Source organism: Fringilla coelebs (genome assembly GCF_963513975.1).
Source record: "Fringilla coelebs genome assembly, chromosome: 8".
Classification (NCBI taxonomy): domain Eukaryota; kingdom Metazoa; phylum Chordata; class Aves; order Passeriformes; family Fringillidae; genus Fringilla; species Fringilla coelebs.
In genome coordinates this window covers 36512372-36530690 of record NC_140066.1, presented here as the reverse complement: position 1 = coordinate 36530690, position 18319 = coordinate 36512372, and the positions used below count along the sequence as shown (strand labels likewise).

At 51.5% G+C, this 18319-nt stretch overlaps 1 protein-coding gene across 21 annotated transcripts in view; it reads right to left on the bottom strand.

The window, feature by feature from the left end:
- JAKMIP3 (Janus kinase and microtubule interacting protein 3) overlaps positions 1-18319 on the bottom strand; it is a 61142-nt gene that overhangs the window by 18566 nt on the left and 24257 nt on the right. For 10 of the 21 annotated variants that reach the window (XM_084210709.1, XM_084210725.1, XM_084210726.1 and 7 more), the window contains 10 exons: positions 17559-18056; positions 10256-10471; positions 8523-8642; positions 7565-7711; positions 7030-7161; positions 6519-6554; positions 5119-5178; positions 3897-4025; positions 2420-2548; positions 560-643 (listed from right to left, as the gene is read on the bottom strand). In XM_084210709.1, coding sequence (XP_084066835.1) covers positions 560-643; positions 2420-2548; positions 3897-4025; positions 5119-5178; positions 6519-6554; positions 7030-7161; positions 7565-7711; positions 8523-8642; positions 10256-10471; positions 17559-18056 — 1551 coding nt within the window. The remainder of the gene's footprint in view (positions 1-559; positions 644-2419; positions 2549-3896; positions 4026-5118; positions 5179-6518; positions 6555-7029; positions 7162-7564; positions 7712-8522; positions 8643-10255; positions 10472-17558; positions 18057-18319) is intronic. The other 11 variants (XM_084210727.1, XM_084210715.1, XM_084210716.1 and 8 more) reach the window with 5 other exon arrangements.

Here is an 18319-nt window from a genome sequence, read left to right as displayed (position 1 = left end):
TTGCCCAGATACTTTTAACAGCTCTGTAGTACACAAATGGAATAAAAACATTCCAGTGATTTAAAAACTCTTTCAGGAAAAATCTGGTTCACATTAAAAGGGATATTTCTAACTATGTGTTTACTATCAAATTTCTATTTTGCTAAATACAATTATATATTTATGCAGATCAGGCAAACTAAACTTTATTTGGAAGCTAATCTCTCAGTCTCAGGAATATAAAAGCCACAAACCCAGAACCTAATTTATCAGCAAGAACAAGAAGAAGGGGTTAAGCTGGGAAGGCAATGATTGAATTATTTAATATTTTTATTATATTTTATTGTTATATTTTATTTTTATATTTTATTTCATGAGATTTGAGGCAAATATTTTTTGAGGCAATATTTTATTGTCTCAAAACCATTTTCTGTTTACTTTTGTTGTTGTTGTTTTGGTTTTTTTGCTTTGTTTGGCTGTTGGTTTTTTGTCAGCAGAAGTGGTGCACAAGCTGTAACCAGCCTGGGAACCCTTCTGGTCCCCCAGCAGAGAGGTGGGGAAGGGCTGGAGTCAGCATTACCTGTCCCTGCTCAGCCAGAGCCTTCTCCAGGTCCTCTATCTGAGCCTGGGAGCGGTGTATTTCTGCTTGGAGCTGCTCACGTGTCTGTGGGATATGAGAGAGAAATGAAAAAACCAAAAAATTGATAAAGAATACTTTAAAAATAAATTAAAAAAAAAATCAAACTTTCTCCAAAAGACCAAACCTAATGCAGTTACAGAAAATATTAAAAACACCAAAGGCTTTTAACAAATTATTTTGAAAGTTCCCTGGCAGTAGAAATTTGCAGCCGAGCATAGAGTATCAAATAATCAAATGTAATCAAATCAAGTCTGGGAGATAGGATTACTGGCTTTGAGATTTAACTCAAGATTAGCAAAGTGGCAAAGCAGAGCTGGCCCTGACAGCTGCTCATGGCAGGCTGCAGCCAGAGCCTCCCTCTCTCCAGGACAAGAAATGAGAATTACCATGGCACAATTCTGGGCACACCTGGTTCCCTTACATCTGGGGCATGGTAAACACTCAGAACAAAGCCCACATTAATTAATTTGCCCAAACTGGCAAGTTTCATTGACCTTTGTGCCTTTGGTGCCTTATCCATGACTTAGAACCTTATCTATGATTTAGTGCCATATCTATTTCATACCCATCTCTCTTTTTTTACTGTATTTGTAGCTTCCTGCTTATTTGAATAGATACCACATTCCTGCACGTGTTTTCTGGAGAACAAATGTAATTATTGCTAGTTGTTGTATTTGTTACATACTTTCATAGAACATTTATTTCCTGGAGCCATTTCTCTGCTCTATGTCCTGTTATTTACACTGAAAGTGATTTTGTTTGCATGTGCCTCCTTTGGCCCACAGTGAAAAGATAAAATCCAGTCCCTCTCACAGCTGGGCATGCCTGGGCTCACTGGGATTTTCCTTCTGGGTGCAATCCCTGGTGTTTCAGAGTAGATGTTCATTCTGGAAACACTTCTGGGAATGGCAGTTTCCATACATTGCACCTTGACCCACTCCCCGTGCTCCTGGGTAACACCTCCACAGAACAGGTGTAGGAGCAAGTCAGGGCTCTGCAGGCACATTTCTCCTGTTCAACAGCAAATATGTCCCTTTCCTGACTGCACCCACCTTTGCAGGCTGGGCATGACCCATCCTGCCAGCCCTTCAGGGAGTCAGGGAATGGTTTGGGTGGGAGGGACCCCAAATCCCACCCACTGCCACCCTGCCATGGCAGGGACACCTTCCCCTGTCCCAGGTGCTCCAGCCCCAGTATCCAGCCTGGCCTTGGGCACTGCCAGGGATCCAGGGGCAGCCCCAGCTGCTCTGGGCACCCTGTGCCAGCCCTGCCCACCCTGCCAGGGAGGAATTCCTCTGTAACTCCTCAGCACACACAACAAGCTCCCAACAAAAGCAGCACGTCAGGCCAGCTGTCCAGAGCCACAGGAACTCTGTGAGGCAGACAGGCTGAATTGCACAGGGCACTTTGCAATTTAATTAACAGAAAAATCTCAGCAATAAGCCTTTTAAACATTTTGTGAGGAATCATGTAATCTCTCAGAGCCCAGAAGGAATTAAAGACCACGCATTATATATTTAAGGCTATCTGTCCTAGTTCTTTAAAGAAAAAGAGCTTACTTTCAAGGATTTCCCATAAAAAACTCTCCCCGGATTTCCCTTGAGCAGACCAGAGGTGAAATCCCGAGCTGCAGCAGCGCTGGTTCTCGGCAGCCCCTTCCCAGGGCTGGCAGCAGTCAGAGCGCCGGGAGCCGCCCGGCCAAGCCCAGGTGAGCCGGAGAACAGCGTGAGCCCGGCCAGGTGGGCCCCCCCGCCCTGGCAGCCCCCGGGCCCGTCCCCACGGCATGCAAGCCCTGCAGACCTTGACTTCCCGCTCGGCATCCAGGGTGCCCCCGACCTGCTCCTGCAGCAGGGCGTAGGCGCGCTGCAGCGCCTGGTACTCCATCGTCAGCTGCCGGAACCGCAGCTCCGTCTCCTCCTTGGCCATGCCCTGCACGCAGCAAGAGGACGGGGTTAGCTCTGTTGTCTCTCAAAAGGGCCAAAACGATCCCTTTCGAAATGCAATTTGGAAGCACGGTGCTAGAAGTCTTGGTTAAGTGCCCTCAAGCCGCTTCCCCTCCGTCCCCATCACATCTCTTGCACGCTCTTACCTCTGGGAAGTGCAATACAGAAATAAAAAGATAATCCTTGCCTTGGAAAGATAAAAGCTTACCTTCCATATAGCATACTAATGACTGCACCACCCTTTCCTACTGGAACAGGGAAACTCATCACATTAAAGGTGAAAATGCAGCTTTCTTTAACAACAAAAGGTTTCAATTTGGAAAGGAAACCAAGCCTGACAGCCTCACTCAATTATTAAAACACGAATCCAGAGTTAATAGTTGTAGCAGTGGTGACAGCCAACATGAAAGGAGCCCTTCATCTTCTTCACCCTCCTTACAATATCCAGTTGGAGTGCTTTCATGTCTGACCGGAATATTTCACTCAACATGAAATGGAATTACATTGCTGGGTGCATGCATCAACTTCCCACCGCCTGACTGGGGGGAAGATGTCAATACAGGAATGAAAAATAAACAGGCACATCCATACACAAATACATTCAGATTTCCTGCAGCGCAGCCTGGTAACCATCAGGTATCTCTCATGATGGAGTGAGGAATTCTGCAGGCTCCCTTTCTGCAGCCTGAATTACACACAGGGGCAATTCTTGTTTATTACCAGAGTCTTGTCAAGCCCAGAGCTGTGTAAGGGGCCAGTGATGTGACACACACTGGGGAGTGCATTTGTGGGGAAGCCCTGGCAAATCCAAGGAATAATCCCTTTAATTTGTATTACATTTGTGTGCTCTGCTCTCAGAGCCTCTGGAACCCAGCCAGGAACCAGCCTTTCCCTGGAGCCCAGAGCTTCAGGGGAGCATTCATTCCCTCTCCCTCCACCAACACAGACCTTACTGAGCCTGGCTGGCCCAAACTGCACCTGCCAAAATCTGCAGCCAGGCTCAGAGTGAACACACCTCCCAAGGCCTGTCCAATTTCTCAGTTTTTTAGACCTGCAAACCTGCCATAAATTCAATATTCTTAGGATAGGAGATTGCCAGCTTGGCTGGAAGTTGTGAAGTTACTGAAGACCTGAGATTTAGAGATACTGACCAACATGCGCAGTACCAAATTTAACAGGAGTGTTTCATTTTGTGGTCTGAGGTGACAGAATGATAGAACAGATATGAGAGAGCAGCAACGATGGAAAGAAGCGATGGAACAGAGCGGGGATTTCATTAAAAACCGGCACCAAGGTCAGGAGCAAAGCAAGAGGGGTCTTTGGGGAGTACTTACCTCTTCCAGGTCGTCCTCGGGCGTGCAGGGGGTCTGGTCGGTCCGGTCGGTTTGGTAGGAGATGGAGGAACCATCAGACTCCAAGGAAGCCTCCTCATCATAGCCATAGAACGTCTCCACCACGGGCTTCTGACAGAGAGCAGGGTCAGGGAGCGCCCTGGCACCCGGACAGACGGCCCCCGCACCCGGACAGACGGCCCCCCAACCCGGACAGACGGCCTGGCAGGCAAAGAGCCATGGGCTGAAAGTGCTGGGGGATGGAAACAGTCCCGAGCCACAGGGGGGGCTGGGATCCCTTCCATGGCTCTGTGACCCCTGCCATGGCAGGGACACCTTCCCCTGTCCCAGTGCCACCCCTGCCATGGCAGGGACACCTTCCCCTGTCCCAGCTGCTCCAGCCCCAGTGTCCAGCCTGGCCTTGGGCACTGCCAGGGATCCAGGGGCAGCCCCAGCTGCTCTGGGCACCCTGTGCCAGGGCTGCCCACCCTGCCAGGGAACAATTCCCCATTCCCAATCTCCCATCCAGCCCTGCCCTCTGGCACTGGGAGCCATTCCCTGTGTGCTGTCCCTCCATCCTTGTCCCCAGCCCCACCCAGCTTTCCGACAGAACGGACTCCCTGGGAGGCCTGATGTGATGTTCAGGATGACAGGAGTTATCTCCCATCGACCTCAATTAGTTATTCATGGGTTCATTAGCTCCAGCCTCACTCTAATTGTTCATCTGTGGATCACAGCACACTGGCAGCCCTGACATTAAACCTTACTGTGACATTTTAGTGTTAATATTTACATTAACACCCTGCCAAGCCCTCATTAACCAACATCCCCTTTTCCCTGAGCTCTAACCGTTGCTTCCCCAACCAGCAATTTTCACATGTTACTAAACTGCATCATGAATTATTTACTATGTACACATGTTTTCAGGCAGCACCACTAAAAGATCATTTGGAGATGTGTTAATTCATAAAATTTGTCTGCTCTTAAGACAACCACATCCCAGCAGAGTCCCACAGGGTAAATGCAGAGCATGAAAAGGCTCAGAATGCTCGATGCAAACAGGTCCCCTGCCCCCCTTGAATATCCCAATACAGTCTGTCAATGTCTTGAGCTCCATCACCCAAACTGAAGTTCAGGATCCATTTGCAGACCCTCGAGGAGAACATTGCCATGGCACCCCAGCCCTGTCCATCAGCATGTCACCATGGAAGGTTTTGTTTTTTACCTTAGGAATTCTTGTCATTTTTTTCCTTTGCTTCCTGAACCTTAGTAGCTTATCACGTTCCTGCAAGAGTCAGAGACACGTGTTAGCTGTTTTCAGAGAGCAATTACTGAAATTAACCATGTCAGTACAAGGAACCACTGGGGAAACAAGAGACAGGAATGTCCCTGCTGGCCACTGTCCCACACCATCACCAGTCCTGGCTTATTTACTCCAACCTTTTTCCACTTTGCCACAGACAACTAGAAACTGCTCTTTCTGTCCATGAAAATCAAGCTAAAGTAAAGCTGGTGATAAGCTCTATGCTGAGAGTTTGGGTGACCCGTGAGCTCCCTGGGTGACCATGACCCTGCAGCCCTTGCCCTGGCCCTGGTGGCTGTTGGTGGCTCTGGAAGGGGCACAAACCCAACACACTGCACACACTGCAGGGCCTCTGAACTCTGCACTGCCAGGCTCAGCTCCTTCTCTAAGGATCTGCAGGTTTCCTGTGCCTCTGGAGTAAGGTTTGAGCCCTTACTGCTGCCAACGATTTTTGCAATCAGAAGAAATAATAGAATAATCAAATTCCAGGTTGGAGGGACCTTAAATATCACCTTCTTTCACCCCAGCCATGGCAGGGACACCTTCCCCTGTCCCAGGTGCTCCCAGCCCCAGTGTCCAGCCTGGCCTTGGGCACTGCCAGGGATCCAGGGGCAGCCCCAGCTGCTCTGGGCACCCTGTGCCAGGGCTGCCCACCCTGCCAGGGAACAATTTCTTCCTCTTTGTGGTTTTAGGTAGATTTTTTACAGTGGTCAGGAAAAGTCTCTATTCTGGACTTGCAAAGCCCAGGAGTGCAGAGAGGGAAGCTCTACAGAGGAAACCCTCAGCTGTTCGATTTCTCCTGGGTGCAAGGATGTGGTGACCTTGGGGACGCTGACATGTGCTGCTGCTCAGCCTGGTGGCCAATCCCAGGCCAGGGACAATCGAACACTGGCTGCCTGGCAGTGGGAACAGCACATCCCATCAATACCCATCAGTGGTGGAACCCCAAACATCCCTGCCCACCACAGCACAGGCATGGGGCAAGGGCAGGGATGAGCACACCTTGCTGTGGGTCACCCAAAGCCAGGGGTGGCCAGAGTGAAAAAATGCAATTCCAAGGGGACAGAGCTGCCCTGGAGATGGGGACACCTGCCCTTGGCCATCAGGACAGGTGGTGGGATTAAAGCTTTCCTGCCCACCATCACTGTGCTTTTCTCTGGTGAACAACAGCTGATAGAAAATCTGCTCTGAGGAAACCCCTGGGTCAGCTCACTGCTGAACACAGATCGAAGGGAGAATAAATATTATCATACCCTGCCTGCTTTCCATGAGCAGCAATTTAAAGCATATATAGATGAGGAGGAAGCTAATGTCACTCTTACCATGACACTCTTCACATAGCCAGCAGTCTCCAGGGTCTAACGAAAAAGAATGAAATAATGTCAGTAACCGGACGGGCTTAGAAAGAAAGAGAAGAAATAAAAGCTATTTTCTAGAAGAATATAATGATTTTGGTGTTTTCTGTTTCCAAAGACTAAGAACATGTTAAGAAGGAAGCAAAACCCCGAGCCCAGGATTGCAGACCCTCCCTGTACACAGGAATCCTCAGCCCTGGTGGTGTGTCCAGCTGAAGGAGCTCGGACAGTTTCCCTCCCAGATGTGGCCACCAGCACATGCAAGGACATGATTCTGTCAGGCCAGGCCAATGCAGACTGAAAGGGTTTTCCCAAACACCACACCACAGATAATTTCTATTACTACTAAGCACAGAAATGCCTGCCAGGTTCCCCTGCTGCCCACTGTGCCCACCAGAACCTCAGGCACCCTTTCCTTGGGCTTCCTCTGCTCTGCCCTTGGGCACTTTCATGTGAGACCAGCAGCCTCCCATCTTACCTTGGAGAGCTCATCAATGATGTTTTGCTGCTCAATAACTTGTAGTCTCAGGAAATCCACTTCCCTTTCTTCCTGGCTGTGGTCAAGGTCATTTAGGGAGCTTGGTCTCCTTATTGCTCCAGTTCTTTGCCTCTAGAATCCAAAAACCACAGGGCAGAGGAAGAAATGATCAGGAGGCTTTGCCAGGGACTTGTCTGGCCCTTCCCTTTACAGCAAGTAAAAAACATCTCTCTAATGGTTGCCCTGGCAGCTCTGCTGCTCCCCTTCTGCTGAGCCTCACATCCCGGCTCCAAATGTGCCAGAGGTCCAGCTGGGAAGAGGGGCAGGGTCACAGGTGCAGATTTCCCAGGGATGATGAGGTGATTCTGGCAGGAAGGTGGAAGGTGAACCATAGAATGACAGGTTAGTTTGGGATGGAAGGGACCTCTCCAGAATGGGAGAGTTTCCCATGGAACACGCAAGGGTGGGCCAGCGCCTGACTCCCTCAGCCCCACAGCTCCACGTCCCACGTTCTCCCAGGAGCACAGGCACTCACCATGGCAATGTTTTCCTGCGTCACAAATTTCAGTTTATTTTCCATTCGACGTAAGGCATGTGACAACTCCTCATTCTTCCTACTGAGGCGTTTGTTTTTGTCCAAAATGGGCTTGTACTGACTTTCTGCTTCTCTGAGACGTTTCAACTGAAAGATGAAGAGAAAAATAACACCTCTGGAGCTTTTTCATCAAATATATTAACTATGTTCTGTAACTATCACACTAGAAGTATTTTCTCCTGATGCAAAGCAGAACTGATCAAAAACTGTTGGGATTTTCCATTGGAAGAGAGCATTCCCACATGAGAAGATATCATTGTAGGGAGCCCCTGATGCAGGAATAATGTGCTTTGACTCTAATGATTCTAGAAGGCTGAACAAATGCTTCATTAAGCTATATTATATTACACTAATACTATATATTTAAACTATACTAAAAAGATACTAAAGGTAAACTCGTGACTGTCTCCAGACTGTCATGACACAGCTTGGACCTAGTTGGCTAATCAATCTAAACAACCATAACCAGGGTCCAATTAACAAATCACTTTAGGTAAACAATCTCCTAACACATTCACATGTGCCGAACAACAGGAGCAGCAAGTAGAGATAAGAGTTATTTTCTCTGAGGTTTCTCACTGCCTTTCCCTCGGAGAAATCCTTGGGAAAGTTGTGCCTGCTGCTCTCAGTGAAGAGAGCTGTGGTTACAGTAAGACATTCTGCCTGTGTAGCAAATGTTCAATGTGGGGAATGTACTTATTTTTAAAAAGAAATAATATAATTCAAGCTAATGCCATCCTAAAAATCCATTGCAGCACAAGCCCCGAGGGGAGTGGCGCGGCCCAGCCTGAGCAGGCTGTGCAGGAGGCAGCCCCTCGTTTCCAGGCAGCACAGGAGCGAAGCCCGGGGTGTTCCTGGGACAGGGCACACGTCCCCAGGCTGGCCCTGCTGCACTCACCAGCTCGTTCCTCTCCTCCGACAGCAGCGCGTTCCTGTCCTCCAGCTTGCGGATGATCCCGCTCAGCTCCGCGATTTTCAGCTGGAAGCGCCGGGCGTCCTTTTCATCCAACTGCTGTTCCTAAAACAAAGATCAACTGCAAATAACTGCTCATAAGTGTGCACGCAAGAGCACGTTGGCAAAGCTCAAACCTTTCCTGATCCCAAATCCAAACACTTTAAAATGCTATCGCACAGAGTGTGACCCGTGGAACCCAACTGACCATGGAAAGCTGCAGGGTGAGACCAACGGAAAGTCAGGAGTGGAAATGTAACAAAGAATGCAAATGCAGAGGTACGTATATGCATATGTATGTGTCCATGCATATGCAAATACAACGTCACAAATGTGACAATACAAATGTGCAAACACAAAGTTTACAAGTGGTAAACTTGGAAACAACAGAAAGTATCAGAACTGAAGGCCGTGTTCCAATGATGCCACTGTTGAACTGAGAGCTTCAGACACATTGCCCACTCTGAGGACTCGCTCATAAGAAACTGGTATTAAAATTACTGAATTACTGAATGGGGCAAATCCATGCAATTGTGCATTGAATAAGCTCTTCTTCCAGAAAGCTGTGGCCCTATGGGGTCCTAAAGGGTCACTCGTAAGGCCACAGGGGTAGCACTTTATCTGAATGAAAATGCTTCAATCAAATTAGAAATGAATAGAGATGTAGGTAGATGTGTTCTCATCCAGAATCAGAGAGGAGTTACAGCTACTGACAAATGTGACAGACTTTTCCCCTTCTCTACAACTTGTTCTGGTCTTTGGCAGAAGTTGAGTACAACTAGAGAGAGGCAAATTAGTGCCCACAAAAAAGTGCTGGTAGCACTTTTGGGAGGCCTAGGGTTCCTCATTCAACAGGTGCAGGAGAGGCTTGGGCCAAAGAATAAAACAGATTGGTTTGCTCAGGTATAAGTTTTACACTTGTACTGAGACAATCGAGGCTGTCGCAAAAGAAATCTTGATGAGGGTCAGCAATGAAGACGAGCTGCACACGTCAGAGGCACGAGGGCAGTTACCCGAGGGCTCTTCTGGGCAAAGGGGGCCCAGCAGGGAGGTGCCAGAGTTACACTGCAAAGCCACTGCAGAGGGGTGACTGCGATCCAATACCTGGCTATTGCAGAGCATAAACAGCAGAGAATAGGTTAGGAGGTGTTTGGTTCACTCTGTGTCCTGCTGATGGGGAGCAGCAGGAAAGGGCTGCCCTGGGGGCTGCAGGGGTCTGTGCTGCCCTGCACTGCCCTCCCCGTCCCCTCTGGAACTGGCCTCGTACCCCTGCTCCCCAAGCCCCAGCCCGCACCCCGAGAGCTTGCACACAAACAGCGCTTGGTGAGAAATGCATTTGCATCGTTTGTTGGCAGAGTCATGTCAAACTGTCAAACTAAGGCGGGTGGCTGAGCATGGTACAGTGAGGAAAAGGAGAGAAAGGACAGAGCAATTCCACCCTGCTGACAAAACCAAACCAAACCAAACCAAACCAAACCGACCAGGAAACAAAACGACAGAAAGCAAAAGCTCTCCCATGGCGAGGTTTGATTGGAAATCTCCACGGTTTGGGCACACAAAAACCAGAGCACGAGCAGGTGCCTCAGGAGCCCTGCACAGCCATGGGACAGCTCTTGCTCCAGGGTGCACTCATCAAGATTCTGCCACTCGTTTAGGTGAAACCACGTGGAAGTGCTTACGGGGCTTCCCGAATGATCTGAAGCGTCTCCTGCACCACTTGCATAAGGAAGTTCCCGCTTGGGGCTGCTCAGATGCCGGTCAGACTCTTTGAGCTGGGACAGTTGTTCATCTAAAGCCTCCTTTTGGAGCTGCAGTCTCTGAGCATGCCCAGCTCGCACCCCTAACTCTCTCTCCAGCACGAAGACTGCTCTGTCCTTAAACTTAATCTCCTCCATCTACAAGGAGAACAGAACACAGTCACACAGGGCTCGGCAGCACCCGAGCACCCCAGGGCGGCACGGCACCGCTGCCCTGCCACCCACGGGGACAGTGACAGTGACAACTGTGCACAGCATTGCCCTGCCACCACAGTGACAGTGACAGTGAGCACTGTGCACAGCACCGCTGCCCTGCCACCCATGGGGACAGTGACAGTGACAACTGTGCACAGCATTGCCCTGCCACCACAGTGACAGTGACAGTGAGCACTGTGCACAGCACCGCTGCCCTGCCACCACAGGGACAGTGACAGTGAGCACAGCACTGCCCTGCCACCACAGTGACAGTAAGCTGCAGCCCTGCCCCTCCCCAGGGCCAGCCAGCAGGAAATCCCTCCTTTAGCAGGCAGCTGGCAGTGAAATATTGGGAAACAGCCTGAAATCCTGTCACCACTTCAGAATATCTTAACAAAAATTAAACATTTGCATCACACTTGGATTGCTTCACTCAAACACTTTAATGATTCTGCAGCGTTCTGCTTGGATGTCACCTCTAGAAAATATGGATTAATAATTTTTAAAGAAAAATATTGAAACCTCAGTATCCTTTAAGTTTTCAAAATTCCTAGAAGAAATATGAATTTTTTAATATTTCTTTTTTGTCCAAAAGTCTCTCTTGTGAGCAATTCCTTTTCCATGAGAGGTTTTACTTACACATAACAAACATTATGCAAAATCACAAAGTGTTTAAATGACAAATGCCCAGTCACGTCTAATGCTCTCCTTCCCTGTTTGCCTGTGCACATCCCATGGGATCAGCCAGGATCCAACTCCTGGGGTCTGGCTGGAGTTATCAGGGTGGCTGGGTCCTGCCAGTGAAGGAATCCCTGCTCCCAGCCCAGGGAAGGAGTCCCTGATCCCAGCCCAGCCCAGCCCAGCCCAGGGAAGCAGTTCCAGCTCCCAGCCCAGCTGATCCCAGCCCAGCTGATCCCAGCCCAGGGAAGCAGTCCCTGAGCCCAGCTCAGCCCAGCCCAGCCCAGGGAAGCAGTCCCAGCTCCCAGCCCAGCCCAGGGAAGCAGTCCCAGCTCCCAGCCCAGCTGATCCCAGCCCAGGGAAGCAGTCCCTGAGCCCAGCTCAGCCCAGCCCAGCCCAGGGAAGCAGTCCCAGCTCCCAGCCCAGCCCAGGGAAGCAGTCCCAGCTCCCAGCCCAGCTGATCCCAGCCCAGGGAAGCAGTCCCTGAGCCCAGCTCAGCCCAGCCCAGCCCAGGGAAGCAGTCCCAGCTCCCAGCCCAGCCCAGGGAAGCAGTCCCAGCTCCCAGCCCAGCTGATCCCAGCCCAGGGAAGCAGTCCCTGAGCCCAGCTCAGCCCAGCCCAGCCCAGGGAAGCAGTCCCAGCTCCCAGCCCAGCTGATCCCAGCCCAGGGAAGCAGTCCCTGAGCCCAGCCCAGCCCAGCCCAGCCCAGGGAAGCAGTCCCAGCTCCCAGCCCAGCTGATCTGGGGTGCTGCCCCCCAGGCACATTCCCCAGGCTGCAGAAGCGGTCACAGCCCGAGTGGCAGCGGTTCCACAGAAAGGCAGCAATCACTCCCATCCCTCAGGGGGCTGCCAGCTGCTCCCAGGCTCCAGAAACACAAGATTTCTGCCATCAGTTTTTGAGCTTTCAGAGATTTAATTTTAACGGTCAGTTTTTGAACCTGGCCTGCTTCAAATAAGAACATTTTGCCTTCCAAGAGCTGTGTTCATACTTTTATCTCTGCTTTGTCTGTAAACCTGGGAAAAAATGACACAGGGAATCAAGAGTCACTGCAAGGACTTTGTTTGCAGTAAATGCCACGGTGGCCCACCCAGGGCAGGGGCTGGCAGGTCACCCAGGCCCCAGGAAAGCAAAATGGAGCAAATGAAGGGGATTTGGGTGCCACTGACTAACGATCCTTTCAACAATGCCCGTGAAGGCAGCATCTGCCGACTTTGAATGAAACAAAGACATAGGGGCTCCAGAGCACCTGAGGTCTTTCTGCTAAATGCCTGATGAGGAGAAATCTAAATGGATGTGCAGGTGAAAAGATAACACATCATCAAATGGTTATTTGTTTAAAATAAGCAGAATATTGAGTAGTTGGTTATTATTTATATAGAAACAAAGACACATTACAACAAAGGCAACACATGAAATTGGGAGGAACAAAGAGGTGAGAAAACACAAAACATTTCACTAACGGCTTGTTTTCCAGAAAAAAACAATCCCTAGACATAACCTTCACAGACCACAAGCAAACCTCAGCACTGACATCTTCCTTCACCTGAGTAAATTCCCACACATGACACACGCACAAGTCTGGTGCCTGCAGCCACCGACAGACAGAGACAGCGTGGAACCAGCACAGAGGAAGGGAAAGGTGTGCCTCAGCACAGGCTGAGAGGGAGGGAAGGCAGGCAGGGGCCAGAACTCACTGGCAGCGCTGCGGGTCGGCGGGCATGCTGCCCTGGGGCTGGGGCAGCCTCATACTGGGCTGGGCTGGGCTGGGCTGGGCTGGGCTGGGCTGCTCCTGCTCCTGCTCCTGCTCCTGCTCCTGCTCCTGCTCCTGGACCTGGACCTGGACCTGGACCTGGACAGGCTCCGGCTCCTCTCCCGGCTCCCAGCCTGGCGCTCCGGAGCGGGGAGGGGGCGGCAGGGCAGGAGCGCCCACCCGCCCAGGCAGGCACCCGGAGCTGCGGGGATATCGATGAATATTCATGTGTCACTGGTCGGAGGCAGCCCCAGCACAGCTGTGCCAATTCCAGAGCAGCAGCCGTGCTCGGGGAGATGCGCTGCTCCTGCAGCTCCAGGCTTTGAGCGCCGACTCCGTTATTAAAGTTATTACTGCCATCCTCGTTCAAACCCCGGCTGAGGGGCCTGGCTGGGGCAGCTGTCCCTGCAATCTTCCCGGGCCCTGCAAGCTGGCTGATGCTGTCAGAAATGGCCTTTGAAGCTGCCTGGGATCAGAGGCATCCCCCAGGCAGGGGGCACAGAGGAGGATCCCCGGCCGGTGGGGCACATCTCCCCATGGCTGAGCTGGCACAGGACGTGGCAGGAGAGCTGTCCCAGCCTCGATGGCACTGCCGGGGCTCTGGGACCTGGGAGGGGATGGGGGGCCCTGGGTGTGCCAGCCCTCCAGAAGGGCACAGGGGACACACAGCCTGCTTGCTCCAGCAGCAGCACAGGGTCCTGGCAGGTTTGGGGCGGGAGGGTCCTGGAGCTCAGCTTGGTGCCAGCCCAGCGCAGCCCCCAGGGCCACTGGGGAACCCAGGAGGGGAGCACGGGCAGGGCAGAGCCCCTCTGCAGGCACAAACCCCAAAAGCAGCCAGCCAGGCTCTCCCAGAGACCCCCAGCCCTGTGTCAGGTGTGCTGTAGCACAACAACAGTGTGGTTACAGCCCAGGAAACATTAACTCCTTGTTTAGGTCCACAGAGAAAAATGTTATTAAAAGCTGGCCTGAGAGACATGAAAGGAGCCCCTCAGAGTGAGTTTTCCTGACCCTCCTAAGCATAGGAGGAATGCTGTCTGGCTTTTATCTGCAACAAAATCCTTCACCCCAGGTTCAGTTGGGAAAAAATTGTGGTAAATGAGGGTCAAACCACAAATGACTAAAAATCCACAGGTGGAAGAAGGAACAATTCACCTTAAACATGTGTCTACCTTTCAGGTGCTGAGTCACTTTATAACCCCAGATATGGGGGTATCTCAACACATAAGGGAATCAAAAGCAGAGGGTAAAGACTAAATCAATCACCAATAAAATCAGTATTTAAAAATTCAGCTTCCTACCCTTTCATCTGATCCCCCCCTTTCCATCAGACATCCTCACTGACTGACCAGTCTGGCAGAGCCCAGTGGTGCTCAGAGCCTTGATCCCCTCTCTGGCTCTGGGGTGGCACTGCCGTGAGGAGCTGCGAAGCTCTCCATGTCCAGAGGTCTCACGGGGGGATTGGCACAGGTTATTAAAGCTTTTGCTAGTCATAATCAACTAAAGTTTGTCTAGATTGAAAACAACCACTCCCAGGCTCCAGCAAATCCCATTTCCTCAGTTTTTCTGATTTCTCAGTCCCCTGATAAAGGAGATAGGAGTGAGGAGGCTGCGGTGGCCATGGCTGTACAGAACTTTTCCCTCCTGACCCACCTAGAGTAAATTAAAGTTTAAATGCTCTGCACCACACTGAATTTTGGTCCCCACTTAGCAAGCATCAAGGCTTGGGGAACACTGCAGGCTGAAAGCTGCTGCCCTGGCTGTGCACACACTGAGCAGGCGTGCTCCTGCCCATCATCAAACACAGCCAGGCAGTGTTTTAAGGCAGTTTAGGACGCACAAATTGAAATTTTAGAATGGTTGGCTAAAATGAGCCATTCTCTCCAAAGGAGACTGTTGCCACACGGACTCATTACCTTTGCAAGGGGGATCTCATCTCCCTGGGCAACCCCTGAGGCTGAGAGCCAGGCCCAGCTGAGCCAACCTGTGCAGGCACAGACAGCAGCAGCCACGTGTGCCTGCACAGCACGGGGCTCAGAGCAGCCTGAGCACCCCAGAAACACCCAAACCCACCCAGCTGCCTTCCCTGTGCTGCCTGCAGTGCATGGCAGTGGGCTGGAGCCTCTGGCATCCACCCTGGCCCTGGGAATGACTGCAGTGAGGAGCTGGGGGTGAATCTGGAAATACCCAGAATCACAGACCCTGGGGTCCCAGCTGTGCCCATCCCCACCCTGTCCCCAGCCCTGAGTGCCACCTCCAGGGGACACCTGCAGGGACGGGCACTGCAACCCTCCCTGGGCAGTGCCAGGGCCTGAGCCCCCTTTCCATGGGGAAATTCCTGCTGTGCCCACCCTGAGCTGCCCTGGCCCAGCCTGGGGCCGTTCCCTCTGCTCCTGTCACAGCCTGCAGTCAATGCAAGCACAGAAAATGCCCCGAGGCTGTCAGTGGGTCCCTGATCCTCTGTGAGCAGGGCACTGCTCAGCCTTGCACCCCAGACATCAGGGCCCTCCCCACAAGGTGCCAGGAGCCACCAGCTCCCAGCCAAGTAACTGAGGGGGAGCCCATGGAGCTGAGAGCACCTGGCTGCACCCAGGAGGCACTCAGGGCTTGGTGGAGTCATGGCATCAGGGTAAAATCATGGCACTCAGGGTAAATCATGGCATCAGGGTAAAATCATGGCATTGGGGTAAATAATGGCATTGGGGTAAATAATGGCATGGGGTAAATAATGGCATCAGGGTAAAATCATGGCATCAGGGTAAAATCATGGCATCAGGGTAAATCATGGCATCAGCGTAAATATTGGCATCGGGGCAAAATCATGGCATCAGGGTAAATCATGGCATCAGGGTAAATCATGGCATCGGAGTAAATAATGGCATCAGGGTAAAATCATGGCATCAGGGTAAATCATGGCATCAGGGTAAATCATGGCATCGGGGCAAAATCATGGCATCGGGGCAAAATCATGGCATCAGGTAAATCATGGCATCAGGTAATTTCATTGGTGCAGCGAGCCAATCTGACTCTTTCTAGCAGGAACTTTTAAAAAAGTTTGATTTTCAAAGGCAGTTTAGATAACATCCCATTGAACCACTCTGTTCCCTATAACTAAGACCACATTTATTTAACAGCTTCTACATTAAAGGCCATTAGTGGGGACGTCCCACGTGATGCAGCAAGTTTATTTAGGGTGTCCATTAGCCCCCCATTCACTGTGCTGTGTGCAATCAATGAACCAGTGATGTATGGTTAGAGGAGAATGTACTTACACTGCAGGATATTTGAACAGCATCAATAGAGCAGTTGGTTGTAAATTATTTTCAATATCCTCTTCATAAAAATAAAATAATCTATGAAAAAATCTAAAGTCTGAGAGAAGAAGAGGCTAAGTAAAGGCACCCCAGTGCCGGTGTGCCAGTCCCTGCCAGGCCCTTTGGGGGTCAGGGCTCAGCGATGCTGCACAGCATCCTCCAGGGCAGGGGGTCCTGCAGGGGTCTCTGCAGCCTGGTCACACTGCCAGCCTTTCATCTGGGCCCAGGCTGCAAGCTCTTTGGGCATTTTACATTTATTGAGGGTAGGGATAACAGCTAAGGGCTAAGGACTGAGATGAGACCTGGGTGGGTCTGTGCCGGACACTGAGGCTGTAAAGCAGCAGGGCAAACACAGAACGATGGTGACACCACACAGATACTCAGACAGGACCCAAACACACATGCTGAGGGCATGGCAGTGTCCCCAGGCCCTGGGCAAGGCAGCAGCCCCCAGGGGCTCAGGTGTGGGTCACAGGGCAGGGGCTGGGACAGCAGCGATGAACCCCCTGAGCCTCACAAGGTGCTGCTGGCCTGCCAGGCTCTGCTGCAAAGTCTTCCCTGCCGGGGAGCTCCCTCCCTCCCACAGGACTTCCCCCCTTTTCCAAGCACCCCCACCCCTCCAACCTCCCCAGCCAGGTCCCACACAGGCCAGAGGAAATCTCCAAAGCCACAGGGGTGAAGCTGCTGCAGCTGAGGATCAGGGGCTGGGTTAGGTGAGGGCGGGCTGAGCAGCCACACCCAGAGGGTCCCTGAGGGCCAGGTGAGCAGGGCCAGGTGAGATCCCAGCCACCTGCTCAGGTGGGAGCCACACAGGAGCAGAACCAGCCCCGTCCTGGGGAAAACCACCGTGGTGAACTCCCCTGGGATGCCCTGCTGTGTGGGCAACACTCAGGGGAGCAGACAGAGCATTTGGTATCGTGTGATCCTGGCCATGGGATGTTCCTGGGAACCAGCAAAGGCAGGGGAAGGGAGGGACCAAGGCGTATCAGGAGGGAAGGCCTGGTGAGGAAATAGAGGCATCACCCAAGACACATTAGTGCTGTGGCATTCCCCTGACCAGCCAGGAGCCTGCAGGCTCTCCCTGCCACCTTTAATGTGAACAACATCCACAGGTGCTCGCAGGGATAAAGAAGTTTCTCACAAAACATCCTAACACTTTTAAAACCACTTTGCCCTTTCTGCCAGTAAATGCAAACAGACCTGGAGCAAGCCCCAGAGCCTCCAGAGAGGCCAGCCCCGATGATATCATTGCCCCAGGAGCTGGGGCAGAGGAGCAGAGAGCAGCACGTACCAGCCTGCGGATCTCCCTCTCGCACTCCCTCTTGATGCGGGTGATCTCCTCCTGGTGCAGGTGGTACACGCTCCTGATCTCCGCTGCCTTCATCTTGTCAGCCTGCATCACCATCGTCAGGGCCTCCTCCACCTGCTTCTTGGCCCCCTTCAGCTCGGAGATCTCCTGCTGCATCTTGATTTTCTCCACCTCGAAGCCCTTCTTGGCCTCCTCCTTGGCCTCGCTGAGCAGCACCGTCTTCACCTTGTCGGGGGCCCCGTCCCGCACGGCGTTCAGCAGTGTCTGCAGCCTCTGGATCTCATTGTCTTTGATTTTTATCACTCTGAGCAGCTCAGCTTCGTGCTGCCTCAGAAGAGTTTCTCGGACAGCCTGGAGCTCTTTCATTTTGTCTTCGTGAAGTTTGACTTTGAGCTCTGTGACCACCACTGTGCTTTTATGCTGTTCGTGCTCCTTGATCTGCTTCACTTCCTGGTTTTTCTCCCTTTCCAACTTGCTGACCTGTAAGGAAAATCAAAAAAAAGTGCAGTATTTTCAATCAACCAAACAATGAATACATTTCATGATATTTAAAAATGGTACAGATGACTTCACAGTATTACACCTCAGTGCTGGTCTGTCTGTGTCTACAAACTGGTGGTAGCAAAGACCTGTCTTTCACTGCAGGCTCAGGTTTAACACACATTCAGGAATCAGTCAGTGCCTTCTGAGTAAGTCTGAGTCCTTACTTTATTCTGCAGAAGCTCTCACAGCACATTACCCCC